Here is an 18,943-nt window from a genome sequence, read left to right on the forward strand (position 1 = left end):
CTTGACTTAGACTGATAGAACTTTATTTCTATAAATTCAAAAATTGCAAATGAAAAGCCCTTCTTAATAAATGTTTTGATAATTACTGACAGGCTTTGTTAGTCATTCAGTGGTACTAACATCCTCTTGACCATTTTATGTAGTATATGGATTAAAGCTCCTTTGCTACAAATACGGTTTTTCTTAATTTGTTTTTCTGTTTATATATATATAACCTGTGTACAAAACCATGCAACAGTAAAATGAATGATATGAATGTTGTAAATTCTTCTTGTTTTGTCTCGCTTTTAACTGTATATTTATGTCATATTTGATTTTTGAAGTGCATGCTTGTTTCACTGTTCTATAAGACACGTCGGAAGCAATAACCACAATATTACGTTTTGCTTTATTTTTAGTAAAATAGTTTTAAATAGACAGATGACAAAGAACAAGTGTACCTTTCAGCATAAGTGGTTAGGTGATCAGAGATTTTTCAAATTGATTAAAAAGAAATTAAGAAAACTGCTAAATTTCGATATTGTCAAAAACATTTCAAATATGGGTGATATCGCATTTTATTAAAAAGAAGAAGCACATTGGGCAGAGTATAACTAACTCTAATCAGAGGCGAAAGTTAAGAAAAATAACCACAAACCAAAAGTCCAGCTGCGTTAGACACGGATATAACCAGTTTCTTGACAATTCAACCAGAAATTCAAAGCATCCTTAACATTTGCTCAAAATGTTCAACCGACGAAAAGTCCTGGAATTCTTAATGTGTAATTATCCTGAAAATTAGTGTCTATAAATCATGGAAGAAATGATAAAATGTCCTCTGGAATTTATCATAACTGATAAACCCTGAATACTATATTGTATTTTCTGTTGTGTAAAAAATATTTATGTGTGCCTTGCGGTTTTATTTTTCGTTTTAAAATTAAATAACTCCTACCCACAACGAATATCGGTATAATAAATAATTTATGAACGAACAAAAATGGTGTAAATAAGTTGGAGTTAAAACAAGTGTTGAGATTTTGTATGAGCGTTAGGGTTTCTTATACATGTCCTTATCGATGAGCGCCCAGTGGTTGTTATTTGAATATTTACTGCAGCTGAAGGGCGCTTCTTTAAATATTTCGGAAATTAGTAAAAACATCTACATCATAAAATTTGATGTCAAAATGTTTTCATCTTTTCGCTAAAGCAGCTCGCTATTGAGAACATGTTATGATTTTATAGTTATCTAAAAAGAAAGCTTTTATACTTAACACAAAATAAGATTTTCTTATAAGCGTCCTTTTTGATTTACCGCCCCTTGTGACAACAGTAGATTTTTGTACGGTTAAATTGCTGTGGACGATTGGTTTTTCTAATTTTCTGACAGTTATATCCCGAGTCTGAGACTAGTAAGATCGAATTCTTTAGTACCGTATTATTTTTAATATGAGACCTTTAAATTGTAGCCCCCGTCTCATAGGGGTGTGTTGTAGAAATAAAGATTGAATCAATTTTTTAGTAGAGCCGTCTTACATTAGAAAAGTATAATTTAGGCCGTTAAGTTGTAGCGTCATTGATGTAGAAGTAGGGCTAGGAAAATACAGTGTGCTTACAATACATTACAAATAAATTACAAAGTAATTGGGCCAATAAAAAAGCTATTTTTAATTGTGAATTCTTTTCTCTCCAAGTTTCTTTATTTCATTCAATGCATAATTCTGATAACTTACCGCTCTTTCTGGCTAATTCTGGCAGTAAGAATGTACAAACACACGGGACAACAAGTCCTGAAAATTGGCGTAGACATTGATATTAAATAAAAGTTACAGGTAAAAAAGTTTATAATTTTTTTTTTTTTTGATTTCCGCCGGGAAGGCGGAACTTTAATATCGCCTGGGAAGAGAGAGAGAGAGCAGGCTAAAGCTTAAATCCTCGTTTTGACAGCTATTTTTCTGAGAACGACGCTAAAATGAGTTTTAAGCCAATAAGAATCCTAACAGTTCAACAAATTGTTTTATTATCCAATGAACATTACTTTATTTTAAAGTTTATAATCGAAAGTTAAAGCTCGTGCAGTGTAGCATAATGAAGATCGTCTTACAATGCGCCATCTTTGATATTATATAATTACGTCATGTACTACAATTTTGTAAGCACGTAGACTAAAGCTATATTCAGCAGAACTAATTAATTATCAATGAATTTTAATTTAAAGAGGAATTGTTGAGGCTGGATATTTTTGGTGAAAGATAATTTATTATAGATATAAAATCGTGACATGTATGTCACGATTTTATATCTTTTTTCAGATTATTGATAATGGCGGAAATCTTTAAGCCGCAGGGCTTCTTGTTTCTATTTTATACCCCTTTTTAACCTCACTCTAGGAATAATAGACGCCCTCTCAGAGGTGTCTTCAAGTAATGGAAGACAGCTTTAACTGTTTATTTGAAATGTGTTATACTCCAAAAATTTTGCTTGCAACTTGCGTAATGCTTCGGAAACTTTTTTTTAATTTCTAGTTTTGTGTAGCATATGTTATTGTATATATTATTCCTTAGAAAAGATATTTACTAACTTACTTACTTACTTACAAACACACGGGACAACAAGTGCTAAAAATTGGCGTAGACATTGATACTAAATAAAAGTTACAGGAAAAAGAGTTTATCATTTTATTTTGTTGTTGCACTATACCACTATTGCGGCTACCATTTTGATATATAATAGTTTGTTTATATATATGTCGGTCACGGCAATTCGGTAACACGTTTTTAGTACGAATTAAGATGGCGTCTAGTTTCTCATCCTTCTAAGTTGTAACTTGGTGTCAGAAGTAAAAATGAATACATCACATAATGGATTTGGATGAATCGTCTACGCACACATTACACAGGAACAACAGGATCTACCCTAATGACTGATCGGTTCAAATTCTGGCATTCGTCCCAAAATCAAGATGAGACGGTCCAGGATTGGGAGGTCCGAAAACGACAAGCCGGAAGCCTGTGTGAATATGGAGAAATTACAGACATTATGTGTCGTGATAAGTTTGTCTTTGGACTTTGTGAGGACACAGCACGAACTGAACTGTTAAAAACACATCTGAGAACAGATGGCACACAAAAAACAATGTCAGATGTTGTCGCAGAGGCCAAGTCAATGGAATCTGCTCGAGTGACAAACAAACTCATCAGTGATGCATCAAAAGGGACAGAAGAGAATGTTCACTGGACAAAAGCAACAATACCACCACAACAAAGGAAGAAACACAGAGACATAAAATTGAGACGTGAGCCAAATACTTGCCACTGGTGTGGAGACAATAAAGGACCACATCCTTGGGCAAATTGCCCAGCTAATGGACGTAAATGCACAAGGTGTGGTGGATTTGACCACTTTGCAAGAGTATGTCTAGAACAACAAAATGTCAGCCACCTTGGCAACAAGGGATACAACAGACCCAACTACAACAGAAGAAATAACCAACGTCCAACACAACCAAACAGCAATCCGCAGGGTATGGAAAAGTCGACCAACCACCTTCATGCAACATCAACATATCATCAACCAGAAAGCAGAACAGAATCACCTGAGCAGCAACAACCAACATACACACTGATGAACAACCACTGTATTACAGCACAGCGTACGCAACAGATCAACGGAATGGACAATCCCAATCAAATCAGGAAAAATTTTATTCAAAGCTTTTGTGTTCATCAACAGGGAGAAACTTTGTAAACCTACAGTTCCAAATCGACTCCGCCGCTACATCCAACACCATATCGCACCAGGTCGTCCAGAAATACTTTCCTGATATCAAGCTTCAGAAATCGCGTTGTGTATTACTTCCTTATGGGAACAAAAGTGAGCCAATCAGACCCATCGGGAAAATCACCCTTTTGTGCGAAAAGTTCAAAAAGTATCATAGTCTAGTGTTCCAAGTCCTTGACTCGAAGGACATGATCGGAAAGCCAGCTCTCCTTTCCGGTAAAGACTGTGTAAACATGAATATCATGACAATCAACACAGGGGATATCTACTCTCTGCAACAGCAAGGCAACCTGAATCAGCCAACAACCACTAGCCAACCAAAAACACATGTTAACAAAACAAAGCCTTTAGATACAACCCATCCGCTGACCAAAGAGTCATTAATTGAATGCTATAAAGATAGCTTTAACGGTGTTGGCTGTCTCCAACCACCAGTATCATTTCGGGTAAAAAATGATGTTACACCAGTTCAAATGCCAATTCACCAAGTACCACTGAGCAAACGTGGGAAAGAAAAAGCAGCTATAGACAGATATGTCAAAGAAGGAATACTGGAAAAAGTGACACAACCAACTTCATGGTGCTCAAACATACTTTGCAGAGAACAACCAAACAAATTTCGTGTATGCATAGACCCCAGCCAAACAATAAACAAAGCAATAGAACGACCTGTATACCAAATGCCAACACTGAATGAACATCTACACAAACTGAACAATGCAAAATGTTTCACATTAATTGATGTAAAGGATGGGTATTTTCACGTGCCGTTAGATGAAAAATCATCAGATATGACAACAATGCACACTACCTATGGACGTTATCGATGGAAAAGACTTCCATTTGGCATCAACAGTGCTCCAGAGAAATTTCAAATGAGACTCATGACAGCGTTAGAAGGACTAGAAGGTATCGCACCCATAGCTGATGACATCCTAGTATATGGTTGTGGGGAAACATACCAGACAGCAGAAAGGGATCATGCCAAAAATCTCATTGCACTAATGGAAAGAGCTAGAACCAAGAACATCAGATTCAACCCAGCAAAACTCAAATTCAAGCAGAAAGAACAGAAATTTGTAGGACACATTCTTACACAAAATGGCATCAAAGCTGATCCGGAGAAAACTGATGCCATCCTACAGATGCCAAAACCACACGACAAAAAGAGCCTGCAACGCTTCATTGGAATGGTCAACTACTTATCACCTTACTGCCAGAACTTGAGCACTGTCATCCGGCCATTGACTGAACTAACAAAAACAGACATGGCGTTCACATGGTCTTCAACACAACAGACTGCATTTTCAGATGCTAAATCACTTATAGCATCTACACCTGTCCTACAATACTTTGATCCAGCTAAGAAGGTGATACTCCAGGTTGACGCAAGTGACAATGGTCTTGGAGGAACACTTCTACAAAACAACAATCAAGAACAGTTACAACCAGTCGCATTCACATCTTGTACTCTCACTGAAACTGAGAGAAGATAATCTCAAATTGAGAAAGAGTGTTTAGCTATATGTAATGCATTCTCCAAGTTTGACCACTGGCTGTACGGACACAAAAACATTGAAGTACATAGCGACCACAAACCTCTGGAAATCATCATGAAGAAGCCACTCAACCGAGCACCGGCACGACTCCAAAGAATGCTATCCAGACTACAGAGATACCAATTTACGGTAACCTACAAGAAAGGAACCACACTCTACATAGCAGATACCCTATCCAGAGCACCACTCACCAAACCTTCTACAAACACAATAAATGCCTTTGAAGTATTCCGCGTTGATACAGAGTCAGAGTATCCACAACACCACCATCAGCTCAAAAACGACACGGAAATGAACATCCTATCAGCTACGAAAAATGACCCAACCTTTAAACGGCTCTACACCCTGATACAAAGAGGATGGCCAGATGAACCACAACAACTTGATCAGGATCTCAAACCATACTGGAACTTTAGAGACGAACTGTCCATCAACAATGTTTTTATATATATAAAGGACACTGTACCATGATACCAAACGGACTGTGAAATGAAATGCTTCAGAAAATACATGCCAATCACATGGGTGCAGCTTCCAACACGAGAATGGCAAAAGAAGTACTTTTTTGGCCAAATATGGCAAGAGACATTACTAACATGTGTCATGACTGCTCCGATTGTGCAAAATACCAAAGATCAGCATCTAAAGAACCGATGCGATCAATTCCTGTTCCATCACTCCCTTGGCAAATTGTTAGCCAAGATCTGTTTGAATACGAGAATAAGGACTATCTGGTCACAGTATGCCACTTCTCTGACTGGATTGAAGTTGATCACTTACCAAACACCCTTGCTTCTACTGTTGTAAGGCACACCACAGCACACTTTTCGCGTTATGGGATCCCTGAAATATGCCATACAGACAATGGACCACAGTTCATCAGCAATGAGTTCAAGAATTTCGCCAAACAATATGGCTTCCACCATACTCGCTCTGCTCCATATTACCCAAAAGGGAATGGGCGTGCTGAAGCTGCAGTCAAAGTTGCAAAAAACATGCCCAAAAAGTCTCAAGACTTCCAAATAGCGCTTCTAAACTACAGAAATACTATGCAACAGGGACACTTGAGTTCCCCTGCACAAAGAATGATGAACCGAAGAACCCGAACAATGCTACCAACCTCAAAGTCTGCACTTTTACCATCACCCATAGACGTAGCCAATACAACACAACAGATAATTGACAAACGTAGAACAGCCAAGGAAATATACGACCGTCATTCAGGACCGGTTCACGACAAACCAGACGTTGGCACATATGCATATGCTAAACCACCTCCACAAAAACGGGGACAACCATGGACGTATGGACGAATAATCAGAAAAAATGACATGTCTAGAGAGTTATATATATTTAGTAGGTGTAACATGTATTATATTTCCTTTCTTGTATTCTAGATCAAACATTACAAAACTCGAACAACGCCCAGGAAACACGACAACTTGTGTATGTCACCAACGAAACCAACCAATTCTTCATCAGCAAAGGTGCTTGCATTGACTTGGGTATCATCCCCTCCAGCTTCCCAGCCATCGCCAACAAATATCAAGTTGCATCAGCTGACGTTCTCAAAACAGCGACAGATCACCTCAATCATCCCGAACAATCTTCAACACCAACAACAATTGGCTGTGACTGCCCAAAACGTGAACCTCCACCAGCCCTTCCTACTGGTCTTCCATGTGACGCAACAGACGAGAATCGGCAGAAACTACAGGACTTCCTACTAAATCACTACAAGTCCAGTGCCTTCAATACGTGTGAGCACCAACCGCTGCCGATGATGACTGGACCCCCACTGTCCCTTCAGATCGACGAATCCGCAGAACCTACAGCTCATCACACTCCAATCCCTGTTCCGTTTCACTGGCAAGAGAAAGTCAAAGCCGATCTGGACCGCGATGTTCTGCTTGGAGTGCTCGAAAAAGTGCCAATAGGAGAACCTGTGACCTGGTGTCATCGCATGGTAGTATGCGCCAAGAAAAATGGAAAACCTCGTCGTACCGTAGACTTCCAAGCCCTGAACGCCTGTGCAACGAGAGAAACTCATCATACTCAGTCTCCATTCCATCAAGTACGTTCGGTGCCCCACAACGTCAAGAAGACTGTCACAGATGCCTGGAATGGATACCACAGTGTCCCCCTCTGTGAAGAAGACAAGCACCTCACAACCTTCATCACCCCTTGGGGTCGTTACCGGTATCGCACTGCACCACAAGGCTACATTTCATCTGGTGACGGCTACACAAGACGATTTGATGAAATAGCCTGTGACTTCCCAAACAAAATCAAAGTCGTAGATGATTCTCTACTATGGGCCGATACCTTGGAGGAGAGCTTTCATCAAACTGCACAGTGTGTTGACCTTTGCGCTCGTAATGGTATCATCTTGAACCCTGATAAATTTGAATTTGGTGCCGACACCGTCGAGTTTGCTGGCTTCGAGATCACGCCTACATCCGTCCGTCCTAACGAGAAGATCATCAGAGCAATCATGGACTTTCCGACACCAAAGAATCTCACAGACGTACGTTCATGGTTTGGTCTTGTGAATCAAGTCACATACACTTTCAGCATGACATCGTTCATGGAACCATTCCGCTCACTACTGAAGCCAACGATGAAGTTCCAATGGAATGAGGAATTGCAAGCAATCTTCGACAAATCAAAACTTCAAATTGCGGCAGAGATTGAGAATGGCGTCCGTATATTCGACAAACAGAAACCAACGTGCCTCGCCACCGATTGGTCGAAATCTGGCATTGGTTACTGGCTGTTCCAGAAACATTGCAACTGCCCTGACATCAAACCTTTCTGCTGCAACACTGGTTGGAAGGTGGTACTTGTTGGTAGTCGGTTCACTCATGCTGCTGAATCACGTTACGCTCCCATCGAAGGTGAAGCCCTCGCGGTAGCCGATGCACTTGACAAGGCCAGACACTTCGTATTGGGCTGCGACGATCTTATCGTTGCAGTGGACCACAAGCCCTTGCTTGGTATCTTCTCCGATCGCTCACTTGATAGGATCTCCAATGGCCGCCTACGAAACCTGAAAGAGCAGACTCTTCGATACCGTTTCAAGATATGCTACATCCCAGGCCGAAAGAATTGCGTCTCAGACACCATGTCTAGACATCCAAGTGGACCCAAGTCTCCTGACAAGATGCACCTACCCGATGACGTGTGCTCTATCGACTCTACTGAGCTGTTACCACCGAAAGCCCATCAAGTTCTTCCGTCGAAAGTATTTAATCAGACAACTTCAATAGTCGCAGACGAAGAGGGACTCCTGAACCAATCCGTTGCTGCTATCACCACTGCATGCAATTCAGTGACATGGGATATGATAAAGGAAGCCACTTCCAGCGACAACAACATGGTCCAACTCACAGAACTCATCGAGTCTGGGTTCATTCAGCCTTTAGATGAACTCCCAGAAGCGCTCCGCCCATATCACCAACATCGATCTGACTTATCAACACTGGATGGTGTCGTTATCTTCAAAGACAGGATCGTCGTCCCACCCAGCCTTCGAAGCATTGTCCTTGATAACCTTCACGCGGCACATCAAGGCACCAATTCAATGATTGCTCATGCTGAATCTGCGGTTCTGGCCTGGTATCACAAAGTCGATCAAAGAACGAAGATCTAGATGTCGCCAGTGTGACATAATGGCACCTTCTCAGCCAAGCATGCCCCCAACTACACCAGCAACACCAGAATACCCATTCCAATACCTGTGTTCCGACTTCTTCTACTACATGGGGAAGTACTACCTTGTATCCGTTGACCGATACTCTAATTGGCCAATCGTGGACCATGCTAAAGATGGAAGCGCTGGATTAATCAACAGTTTACGTCGCTCATTCGTCACATATGGCATCCCTGAGGAGCTTGCGTCAGATGGTGGCCCTGAATTCACCTCCAAGTCAACAGAATCTTTCCTGAAATCATGGGGAGTCCGTCAACGTATATCTTCAACAGCCTTCCCTCACAGCAACAGCCGTGCTGAAATTGGTGTCAAGACTGTCAAACGCATGATCGTTGGCAATACAGATGCTAGTGGGAACCTCGACACTGATGCATTCCAAAAGGCTATGCTTGTCTACAGAAATACACCACAACCAGACACGCACATATCACCTGCTATGTGCATCTTTGGCCATCCCATCCGATCACCAGTACCAATCCTACCTGGAAAATATCGCCCACACCCCACCTGGCAAGACACACTCCAGAAGCGCGAAGAAGCCCTACGACTACGTCACCTCAAGACTGCTGAACGACTTGCCATCGGGACCCGTCCCCTACCACCACTGAAGGTCGGAGATCATGTACGTATCCAGAATCAAGTTGGTCAAAATCCGCGCAAATGGGACAGGACTGGAACAAGTAAGACAGTTCGACCAATATGCTATCAGAGTGGATGGATCAGGGAGAGTTACTCTCCGCAACAGGAAGTTCCTGAGACGCTTCACCCCTGTCATGCCTCAGAACTCTTCCTTCCAACTCCCATCACCCCTCACTTCACAACCATCCATAACCCATACTCATACTTCACATCCCACACTTACATATCCATCACAAATACGTCCTGTCCCCCCAAACCACCCCTCATATTCGGGACTGGACAAACCTGCTGTCCCTGTGGCAGTGAAGAACGATGACCTCCCAACATTAACTATACCACCGATGAATGTTACAACACCAAGTACCCAACAGATTGACGCACAACGATCTGACGTCCAACCATCACCATCGGTCATCCAACAATCAGCAGAGCGTACTCAATCAACACCATTACCGTCTAATGGTTCACCTTCAGGAGTTACAACGTACAATACTCCTCTACGCTCTGGTCAACATGCCCAATGCTCAACGCAACAACCCAGAAGATCTCAACGCATTAAAAGAGTCCCTGGGCACTTGAGTGACTATGTGCTGAAATAAGTACTTGAATCACAGGGTACACAATCACAGGGAGAACTGTTAAGACACCCTGCTCGTTATCTTCTACACGAATTGCGTCATCGCAGGGCGAACTGAGATACCCTAACTTTGCATAAACTTGTATATGTATATATTTTTCGATACACGCCCTATAACCTTTTGTTGTTGGACTTTCAGGGGGGAGGGAGATAGAGAGTTATATATAATTAGTAGGTGTAACATGTATTATATTTCCTTTCTTTTATTCTAGATCAAACATTACAAATATCTATATATACTAAGTAAATGGTGAACGTGCCTATCTAATGTCGTATACCTTGCAAACACCACAGAATACCATTATCACACCGGGTTCACATCAAACCAGCGGCAGCACCATCCGGGCCACTGAGCATATATAAAACTGTCATCGTACAACCTCAACATACCACAGTCAAACCACGGTTGGATCAAATAACACCTGCACACAATCAAGCACCTGTAACCCATGTAGCACGACCTCTTCCATCTGAACGACCACGCAGCAGTCCACAAGCAAAGCAAGCCTCAATCGAAGATTCGTCCATGACACCAATAAGGCCACAGAGAACAACTAAATTACCAACTCGCTTTAAGGACTATGTCATGTCGTAAAGAAAAATAGGACAGTACTTGATCAAAAGGCCATCGTTTTATTGACTCAGACTCACTTTTCTTTTGTTAATTTTTTTTTCGGTAGGGGGGTGTTGCACTATACCACTATTGCGGCTACCATTTTGATATATAATAGTTTGTTTATATATATGTCGGTCACGGCAATTCGGTAACACGTTTTTAGTACGAATTAAGATGGCGTCTAGTTTCTCATCCTTCTAAGTTGTAACTTTTTAACCTAGGAATAATGGACACTCTCTCAGAGGTGTGTTCAAGTAATGGAAGACAGCCGTAACTGTTTATATGAAATGTGTTATACTCCAAAAATTTTCCTTGTAACTTGCGAAAGGCTTTGCAACCTTTAGTTCTAGTTTAGGTTTCTAGTTTCAAATTTCAAGTGCTTTTGCTACACGATTTTTGTTATCTTCGCTACTGGTGAGGTACTGTGTCATCCCGCGATGTCTTACCCATGTTGTCCGATATTTTGAACCGTGGAAAAAAGTCAACATTGGTAAATAGCTAATTTCGCGCAGTGTGGATTAGCTAGCTAGCTTGCTAGCTATATTATTTAGTTCATTTGATTTTAAAGGCGAAACTCGTATTTAAGTATGCATTCTTTCTAGGTGCAATTTAGATTGAGTTTTGTATGGAGAATTTAATAACTGAAAATGATCAGAGAGAACACAAAAATCAGTTCCAGGCCAGGTATAGGAATAAGTAGCTAACTTGTGTTGATGACTTACCCTGGGGCTGGTGTGGATATTTTATGTGTTCTCAATACTAGCACTGCAGTTAATGTAAAGTTTTTTTCGTCTTTTAAATGGCTTATATACAATCATATAACGAGGGTGCCAACAAGCCGCATACGCCGTAAAAAGTGCTGGCATTTTCGGGCGAGATCAAAATTCAAGTATTCACCCGAAAAAACCCGCATAGACCCGAGCAATGCCCGAACGAGGAAAGCTATCTATCTAAGGGATTGCAACTTTAGGTGCAGGGCCAATGGACAAGATGGGAGAACTGCCTAAAGTTTGATCTTTCATGGAAGAACATCCTAGCATATCCTCCTAATCTCTTATCTTTCTGCCTGTAATCCACTTACGATGTTCTGCCCTCAACAAGTAACCTGAAGAGGTGGAAAATAAATACAGAACCATCTTGTTTCCTATGTCACAAAGAAATTTGCACTTCTGCTCACATTCTTGGTGCTTGTAAAACTGCTCTTTCCCAGGGAAGAAATACCTTTAGACACGATTCTGTACTTACCCATTTGGTAGAAACTTTGAAGAAGTTCATTTTTGAGCTTCCTTCTGAACCTCCTAAAAAATGTCACAAAATAACCTTTCTGAGAGCTTGGTCAAAGGCACGTACAAAATCTAAAGTGTCAGGTATACTGCACCTGACCAAAGATTGGAAGATCGTTGCTGACACACACTCGAACTATGTGTTTCCTAGCCATATTGCCATTTCTGAGCTTAAACCGGACCTTGTGCTATATTCAAATGACCTTAAGCGTGTTATTATTGTGGAACTCACTTGCCCATGTGAGGAAAACATGAATGCTAGGCACTCCACCAAAGTTGCCAAGTATTCCTGTTTAATAAATGTGATTATGGTTAATGGCTGGCAAGTTGATTTCTTTGCAGTGGAAGTAGGAGCAAGAGGGTATTGTGCAAGAACCACCATTGCCTGTTTGAAAAAAATGGGTTTCACCAACAAACTTGCTTATTCCACTGCAAATAATCTCGGTTAAATCAGTATAAGGTCTTCTTTTTGTATCTGGCTGGCACCTGAATCCAATGTTGTCAACTGACTCCTGAATGCAATTACCCAAATCCAAGCAGGCTTTGCCCAATGTGGAGACCAAGGGTGTTTCATCTCGCCAAAAGGAGCCTTCTAAAAAGGTTAGCCAAAATAAAAATGACGCTCGACCAATTAGTGTCTATAAAAACATCGGTTTTTCAAACAAATGCAACACTTGTTTATGCCAACGCCATTTTGCAAGTATCAAGTACCATTCCAACATTCTGGTGCCAAAGTGGGTCAGAATCATTTGTCACCTATTGCGAGATCTGTTTCGCTTAACATGGCGAAGCTGAAGCAATCATTGTCACCCATTGACCCTTCGAATTTTCTCTGGGCCCTTGAATGTCAAATGCACTTCGATGGGAAAGTGGACTTCCAATTTAATAATCAGCAAGATGTAGCAGAGATTTTGTTTGTGGTTTTGGACGCACTAAAGGGATTTTCCCCGATTGCTGCAGATAAAATCTCAACAGAAATCTCAATGTCTGTAAGCTGTAACACCTGCCTGTGCACCTTGGTAAATGTAGAAATGCAGGACATTTTAACACTGCCAATGACATCTAAAATCCAGTCTTGTGTCAGCAAATTTTTAGAACCGGAATTTCTAACCGATGGAAACAAATGTAGTCCAGTCGTTAAGTGTTTTGACCTGGAAAAAAATGATATAGAGCTGAAACTTGGCACACTTACTCCATTTTATATGTAGATTACCAGAAAAAAAAGCCCCATCGATAGCATTTGTAGAAAATGAGATATGCGCCATTTTTAAAAATGGTGGATTTCCAAATTTTTCAGAAAACGAAAGCTGGTAAATTCGAAAACTAATTAAACTATTGAAAAGAACTTTCGATTTGGAACAAAAAATATTATTACATCGACTTACAAAAATCATTAATTGTGGGGGGGGGGGTAGGTAATTTTCTGAAGAAAAAAAAAATTAGAAAGAACCCGACAATGCATACAGTTATTTTCTAATTTATCAATGCTAGATATTTAGATCTATTTTTAGTTTTTTTTCAGTTATTTTACTTATAAAAGGTCAGAAAAGAAGTTTGCTTTATTAGAAAACGGAAGAATTGATAGATAAGAATAGAATATAAAAGAATAGTTTTTTAAATAGAAAACTGAAAAGTATAGATGGAACAATGGCTTCAAACATGGAATCTTCATACACGTCAGTCTGGTAGATACAATTATTCTATTATTGCATGATATGAAAGAATTGATTGAAAGTGAAATCAATCCTGGCGACAAGTATCCGTCTTTTTTTTATAAGATTTCTTAAATTATCTCAGAAGCGAGGATGAGGTGTTCTTAATATTTTCTTCACTTCGACCTGCGTAAACATTGAATTCTCATTAGAAAAGATTCAAAAAAAAGAAACTTTGGACATACGAGCCTCGTGATTTTCTAAACATTTTGGTTTTTTTTTAAAAGAAGCCGAAACAAACAACAAAAAAAGCCGTTGTAACAGTTGCCGATGATACCGATGTCGCAATGATGCTTCTATACCATTGGCAAGAATATCATGGAGATGTTTACTTCTTTCAAGAGAGGTTGGATAAAGCCTGGAACATGAAAGTTGTCTGTCAGAAATGGAACCCTATCCGACAGCATATTCTTTTTGTACATTCGTTTTCCGGCTGTGATACAACATCGGCACCTTTTGGAAAGGGAAAAAATAACTTGCTGTCATTGGTCACAAAGAACAAAACATTGCAGATTGTCTCAGACACAATGGGTGATGTTTGGGCAGACAACAGAGATGTCGAAGAAGCTGCCATCAAAGCGTTTCAAATCATTTATGGTGGTAACGACTTGACTGATTTATGCAAACTTAGGTGAGTTTCTTATATAATATAACATTTATTCACAATACAAAAAGGTTCTCTTCATTTAGTATAATCTCAAAGTGCATTTTTGCAGATACCGGAAATATCTCGATATGTGTTGGAAAGGAAAAATTGATCCTGAAAAGATGCCACCTACGGAAAGTGCTGCTATTCTACACGGTTTTCGAGTTCATCTACAGATAATGAATTGGAAGATATTAGAGGAAGAAGAGGTATAAATTTTAAACCACACAAGTGTCCAAGCAATGTCAGTTAAAGTAGCAATTTCTCAATTTTTATAACAATCTATTGTCTTATAGCTTAAGCAAATTGATCCAAGCAAATGGGGCTGGAAAATTGAAAATTCTCAAATGATGCCAATAAAGACAGATAAACAAGTCGCCCCTGATAGCCTCCTAAAAATCATTAAATGCAACTGCAAGGCTACTTCGAAGTCACCCTGTTCAACAAATTTGTGTTCATGCAGAAAACATGGTCTGAGCTGTATGCAGTCTTGTGGAGAATGTCACGGTGAAACATGTGAAAATAAAGAGGTCCGCTCTCTATAATTCTTCATTTTTAAAGGCAAATCTCTTATAAGGAGTCAGTTCAGCAAAAAAGCCAGCCTTTATCTTATTAATCACTTTTTTTTAGGTATTCGATGGTGATAGTAACGTCGAAGATGATTTGGAAGATGAAGAAGAGAATAGAAACATTTTTGATATATTTGATGCATTTTGATTTTACATAATTTGTATACATATTTTTACTTTTTTAAGATGAAAACTATTAAAGAAAGTCCATGACTTTAAAAATATTGATTTTTGAGAGTTGGGTTGATAATACTTTTTGTTCTAAATTGACTGGTTCTCGAATTGACCAACTTTCGTTTTCTCGAAAATTTGGAAATCCACCATTTTTAAAAATGGCGCATATCTCATTTTCTACAAATGCTATCGATTGGGCTTTTTTTTCTGGTAATCTACATATTAAAAGGAGTAAGTGTGCCAAGTTTCAGCTCTATATCATTTTTTTCCAGGTCAGTGTGTTTTTTTTACTTTAACGACTGGACTAATGGTTTTGTCCACAATGCTTTTCACATAGAGAGAGTACTAGAGAAACACAAATCAGCAGGAGTAGTCTTATTCTTGCATCTTTAAAGGTTTTTGAAACATGGTGAACATCTGGTGAAAGACAACAGAGTTGTTGAATGTGTTTCTTTACGTGACTCTCTCCTGCAACTACCTCTCGTCAGCGATACAGATACAATGTTTAATCAGAACTACTCATTGTTAGGAACAATTAATCACTCCGGTACGTTGGCCGCAGGTCATTATTGGGCTTATGTTAAGGATCCTGTCACAAATGCTTGGTACCACTCCAACGATCGAGCGGTTTGCAAATGCTCTCCACCTATTCTCAACAACAATTCATGTTATCTTCTTTGTTACGTTCGCTGTTCATCCGCTTTTTCTTTTCTTTCTTTTACATTTATCATTACGTTTATAAAACCTGTACTTCCAGGGTCATGGGGAGAAAAACGTAAATCCGAGCGGTTTCGTATTACCCCTGCTAGTCCATTCCAGAACCAGTTCACCGTCAATACCCAGAGAGTAAACAGTTCAGCTCACTCTTCTCTGGTAACTTAAAAGAAGCTTAGCAAGAGGGTTTACTTTCAGCTTGTCTTTGGGTGTAAGGACCCCACTTATTACCCCAGTTCAGTAAGGTGCCCAAGTTTACTAACTTGGTCTTCAGGCTTGACAACCCTGCTGTCCTTAGTCAGAATATGTAAAGGCTGGTCCTGTCATGACAACCTCCTGTGTAAGGCTGAGTGTTGGGGCCCTGTAACACATATGGAAAGCTACAGCCATAGTCACAAGTTCTGGCACACAGGAGGGTTTTTATTTAATTCTTTTTTATATTATATATTTTTGAGATATATGTTTTTTCTATTTGTGTTTGCTCTGTAACCGGTCCGTTTATGTTGTTAGCTCTGTCTTGTGTCGTATTGTTTGTGATTGATGGATTGTTTTTTCTATTTAAGATTTTCTCAGAGAATTGTTATAGGTCCAAGTTGGACAGTACTCATGCTTGTAATAAGCAAGAAAGTGTATTCAGCACCTTCTTCTGGGAGCCTAATCCCAATTTTATTTATACCCACCGTCCCTGTAGACAAGATACTTCAGTGCAGCTTGCTGTATTGTAAACCCTTTTCATAAAAAAAAACAGACACTAATATATGATTCAAAAAAACTATAAAAATTAAAAATGAACTTACTATGACGTAGCAAAGTTCTTAGAAGAACTGTTTTTGATAGTTTTTGAAAAAGTTTACTTTATAAATAACTTATATATAAACTTTATTAACTCCTTTCTCTTCAAGCGCCTTCTTCCCAACCATCGTCTGTATGGTTTGTTACAGGAATTGCATTTCGGGATGTTCTGGGTGAGTTCGGGAATGTGCGGGCGGTTTCGAGGGACAACCGCCAATTGTATTTAAAAAGTCGCCCGTATATATACGGGCGTTTGCAGCTTATCGGCACCCTCTTATCATATAAACATAGTTATGTATACATTCGAGGTGACCCAGCTAGACATCCAGTGTACTTAGGTTCAAAAACATGGGTCGAAACCTATACTTGCCCTTAGTTAAAGTTCTGTTCATCTTTTCAAATGTGTTGTGTCCTTTTTATTTTATTTTTTTTTTTATATTTTTTTAATTCCTTGTAAAAAGGGAGAATTGTGCTTTTAGAGGCATATTCTCTAGAGGAGTACAACCTCTAGCTTGTTTTCAAAGACCTAACAGGTTGAGTTCATCATTGCGGTGGCTTGCCACCTCTTTGTAAATTATTTTCTCATTATCAGCTAACTATTAGTTATTGAATAAGGCCACCATCAAAAGTATGTTGTGTTCGCATCCTGAAGACTCTGCAAAAATAAGTCGGTTGGGCGACCGGACATATTTTTTTCCGGGATTTTCAGATCGCAGCAAGCAAATTCGTTTCCCTAAAGGAATTAATTTTTACTGAAAGTAATTTTCACGAGTTTTTGTCAATTTTGCATAAAATAGTTCTGCCGAAAAAAAGTTTATTTTTTAAAAATATCACGCGAAATTTTTTCCGGGTCTTTTTCCGACTTACCGACTTGGGTTTTTATTACCAAAAGGTAGTCGGTCGGAGGACGCCAACACAACATATTTTTGATGACGGCCTAACTATTAGTTATTGAATAATATAGAGCTACAGACAGGTCCTTTCATAAAGGGGTCCATAAGGTTTAGTTTTTACACCATCTGTTAATTCCCAGAATCCGCTAGCCATTATTAATTTATGAAGTTTCTCTATCTATACTATCACAAAACTAGAGCAAATATTTTCTGTTTTCATTAGGAAATGGGTAAAACTACATCATTCAATTTCCAACATTTCCTTATATTCCTCGACATCGCCTTGTCCTCTTCCCCTGAAAAGTCTTGCATCTGTTCTCAAATCTGCCAAAATCAGTGGACATCTGTTACTAAGAGATTCTGTCAACACTTGTGTGTCTAAGTGCGTACCAGATTTAAAAGCTGGAAATTGGAAAGTTAGTAAAGCATTTCTTTCGGTGGATAGTCAGCTCAATTTCAAAAGGATTTTAGGTTTGCATCAGACTGGTCGAGCTGGTTTAGTGTTCTTAGACCACATAAATATACCACCAAAAGGCACTTATGCTTACCGAAAGCTTGTTTCCAATATCATTGAAGAAAATTAAGAAGATATTTACCATGCCAGAGCTGTACAGTAGCATTTGCAAGGCAATTGGACAAAATGGTGCTCTTATGTGAGAAATGATTTATCTTGGACACAACACCCTTCCCTCTGTAACCAATCTTGTGAGATGGGGAATTGAGAAAGACAAAAGTTGCATTCTGTGCAAGAAACCGTCCTCAAATGTCTCTCACATATTGGGTGCCTGTAGGACCTCCCTTACGCAAGGTAGATACACATACCGTCATGACTCGGTTTTAATAGTTTTAAGGCATTAAAAGAGTTTTTGGTATCATATGAACCTCTTAAGGTTTCCAAGTGCAACAAAATTATTTTCATTCTGGCCGGTCAATCACCATCTAAGAAGAGCCATACAAAGTGTCCAGGCCTTCTTCACCTTGCTTTCGATTGTAAAATACTGTCAGATTTAGATTCCGTTTTAGTTGTTCCACCATACATTGCAATAACACAACTATGCCCAGACGTGTTATTAATATCCAGTTCTTCCAAAACTGTAATTATGGTAGAACTGACTTATCCATGTGAAGAGAACACGGAATATTGGCACAAACGAAAGCTTAACAAATATTCACTTTGTTATGCTATGAAAAACAATGGATGAATCCTGCATTTCTTTGCCATTGAGGTGGATGCAAGG

The 18,943-nt window shown here is 39.4% G+C and overlaps 4 protein-coding genes across 4 annotated transcripts; all 4 read left to right on the forward strand.

The window, feature by feature from the left end:
* The first annotated feature begins 2,850 nt into the window (after positions 1-2,850).
* On the forward strand, positions 2,851-5,255 carry LOC130613591 (uncharacterized). Its single transcript, XM_057434913.1, has 2 exons — positions 2,851-3,616; positions 3,712-5,255. Exons 1-2 carry the CDS (start codon positions 2,851-2,853, stop codon positions 5,253-5,255), a joined length of 2,310 nt encoding a protein of 769 aa, XP_057290896.1.
* Positions 5,256-8,989: 3,734 nt separating this feature from the next.
* On the forward strand, positions 8,990-9,985 carry LOC130613592 (uncharacterized). The gene has a single exon (XM_057434914.1). It carries the CDS (start codon positions 8,990-8,992, stop codon positions 9,983-9,985), a length of 996 nt encoding a protein of 331 aa, XP_057290897.1.
* Positions 9,986-11,148: 1,163 nt separating this feature from the next.
* Positions 11,149-12,654, forward strand: LOC130613593 (uncharacterized). Its single transcript, XM_057434915.1, has 4 exons — positions 11,149-11,166; positions 11,536-11,606; positions 11,686-11,771; positions 12,080-12,654. Exons 1-4 carry the CDS (start codon positions 11,149-11,151, stop codon positions 12,652-12,654), a joined length of 750 nt encoding a protein of 249 aa, XP_057290898.1.
* A 684-nt stretch (positions 12,655-13,338) lies between these two features.
* Positions 13,339-15,616, forward strand: LOC130613655 (uncharacterized). Its single transcript, XM_057434973.1, has 4 exons — positions 13,339-14,548; positions 14,634-14,772; positions 14,860-15,093; positions 15,194-15,616. The coding sequence occupies exons 1-4, from the start codon at positions 14,205-14,207 to the stop codon at positions 15,278-15,280; spliced, it is 804 nt and encodes a 267-aa protein (XP_057290956.1). The 5' UTR covers positions 13,339-14,204; the 3' UTR covers positions 15,281-15,616.
* The last annotated feature ends 3,327 nt before the right edge of the window (positions 15,617-18,943 follow it).

Source organism: Hydractinia symbiolongicarpus, chromosome 11, assembly GCF_029227915.1.
Source record: "Hydractinia symbiolongicarpus strain clone_291-10 chromosome 11, HSymV2.1, whole genome shotgun sequence".
Lineage (NCBI taxonomy): Eukaryota > Metazoa > Cnidaria > Hydrozoa > Anthoathecata > Hydractiniidae > Hydractinia > Hydractinia symbiolongicarpus.

Excerpts from the sequence above, each read along its gene's own strand:
- LOC130613591 (XM_057434913.1), top strand. The coding sequence starts at position 2,851 with ATGAATCGTCTACGCACACATTACACAGGAACAACAGGATCTACCCTA. Across the intron at positions 3,617-3,711 it reads CACACTGATGAACAACCACT|GGAGAAACTTTGTAAACCTA; the intron begins GTATTACAGCAC and ends GTTCATCAACAG.
- LOC130613592 (XM_057434914.1), top strand. The coding sequence starts at position 8,990 with ATGGCACCTTCTCAGCCAAGCATGCCCCCAACTACACCAGCAACACCA.
- LOC130613593 (XM_057434915.1), top strand. Across the intron at positions 11,607-11,685 it reads AAAAATCAGTTCCAGGCCAG|CACTGCAGTTAATGTAAAGT; the intron begins GTATAGGAATAA and ends TCTCAATACTAG. Across the intron at positions 11,772-12,079 it reads GCCAACAAGCCGCATACGCC|AAATTTGCACTTCTGCTCAC; the intron begins GTAAAAAGTGCT and ends TATGTCACAAAG.
- LOC130613655 (XM_057434973.1), top strand. The coding sequence starts at position 14,205 with ATGATGCTTCTATACCATTGGCAAGAATATCATGGAGATGTTTACTTC. Across the intron at positions 14,549-14,633 it reads ACTGATTTATGCAAACTTAG|ATACCGGAAATATCTCGATA; the intron begins GTGAGTTTCTTA and ends GCATTTTTGCAG. Across the intron at positions 14,773-14,859 it reads AGATATTAGAGGAAGAAGAG|CTTAAGCAAATTGATCCAAG; the intron begins GTATAAATTTTA and ends ATTGTCTTATAG.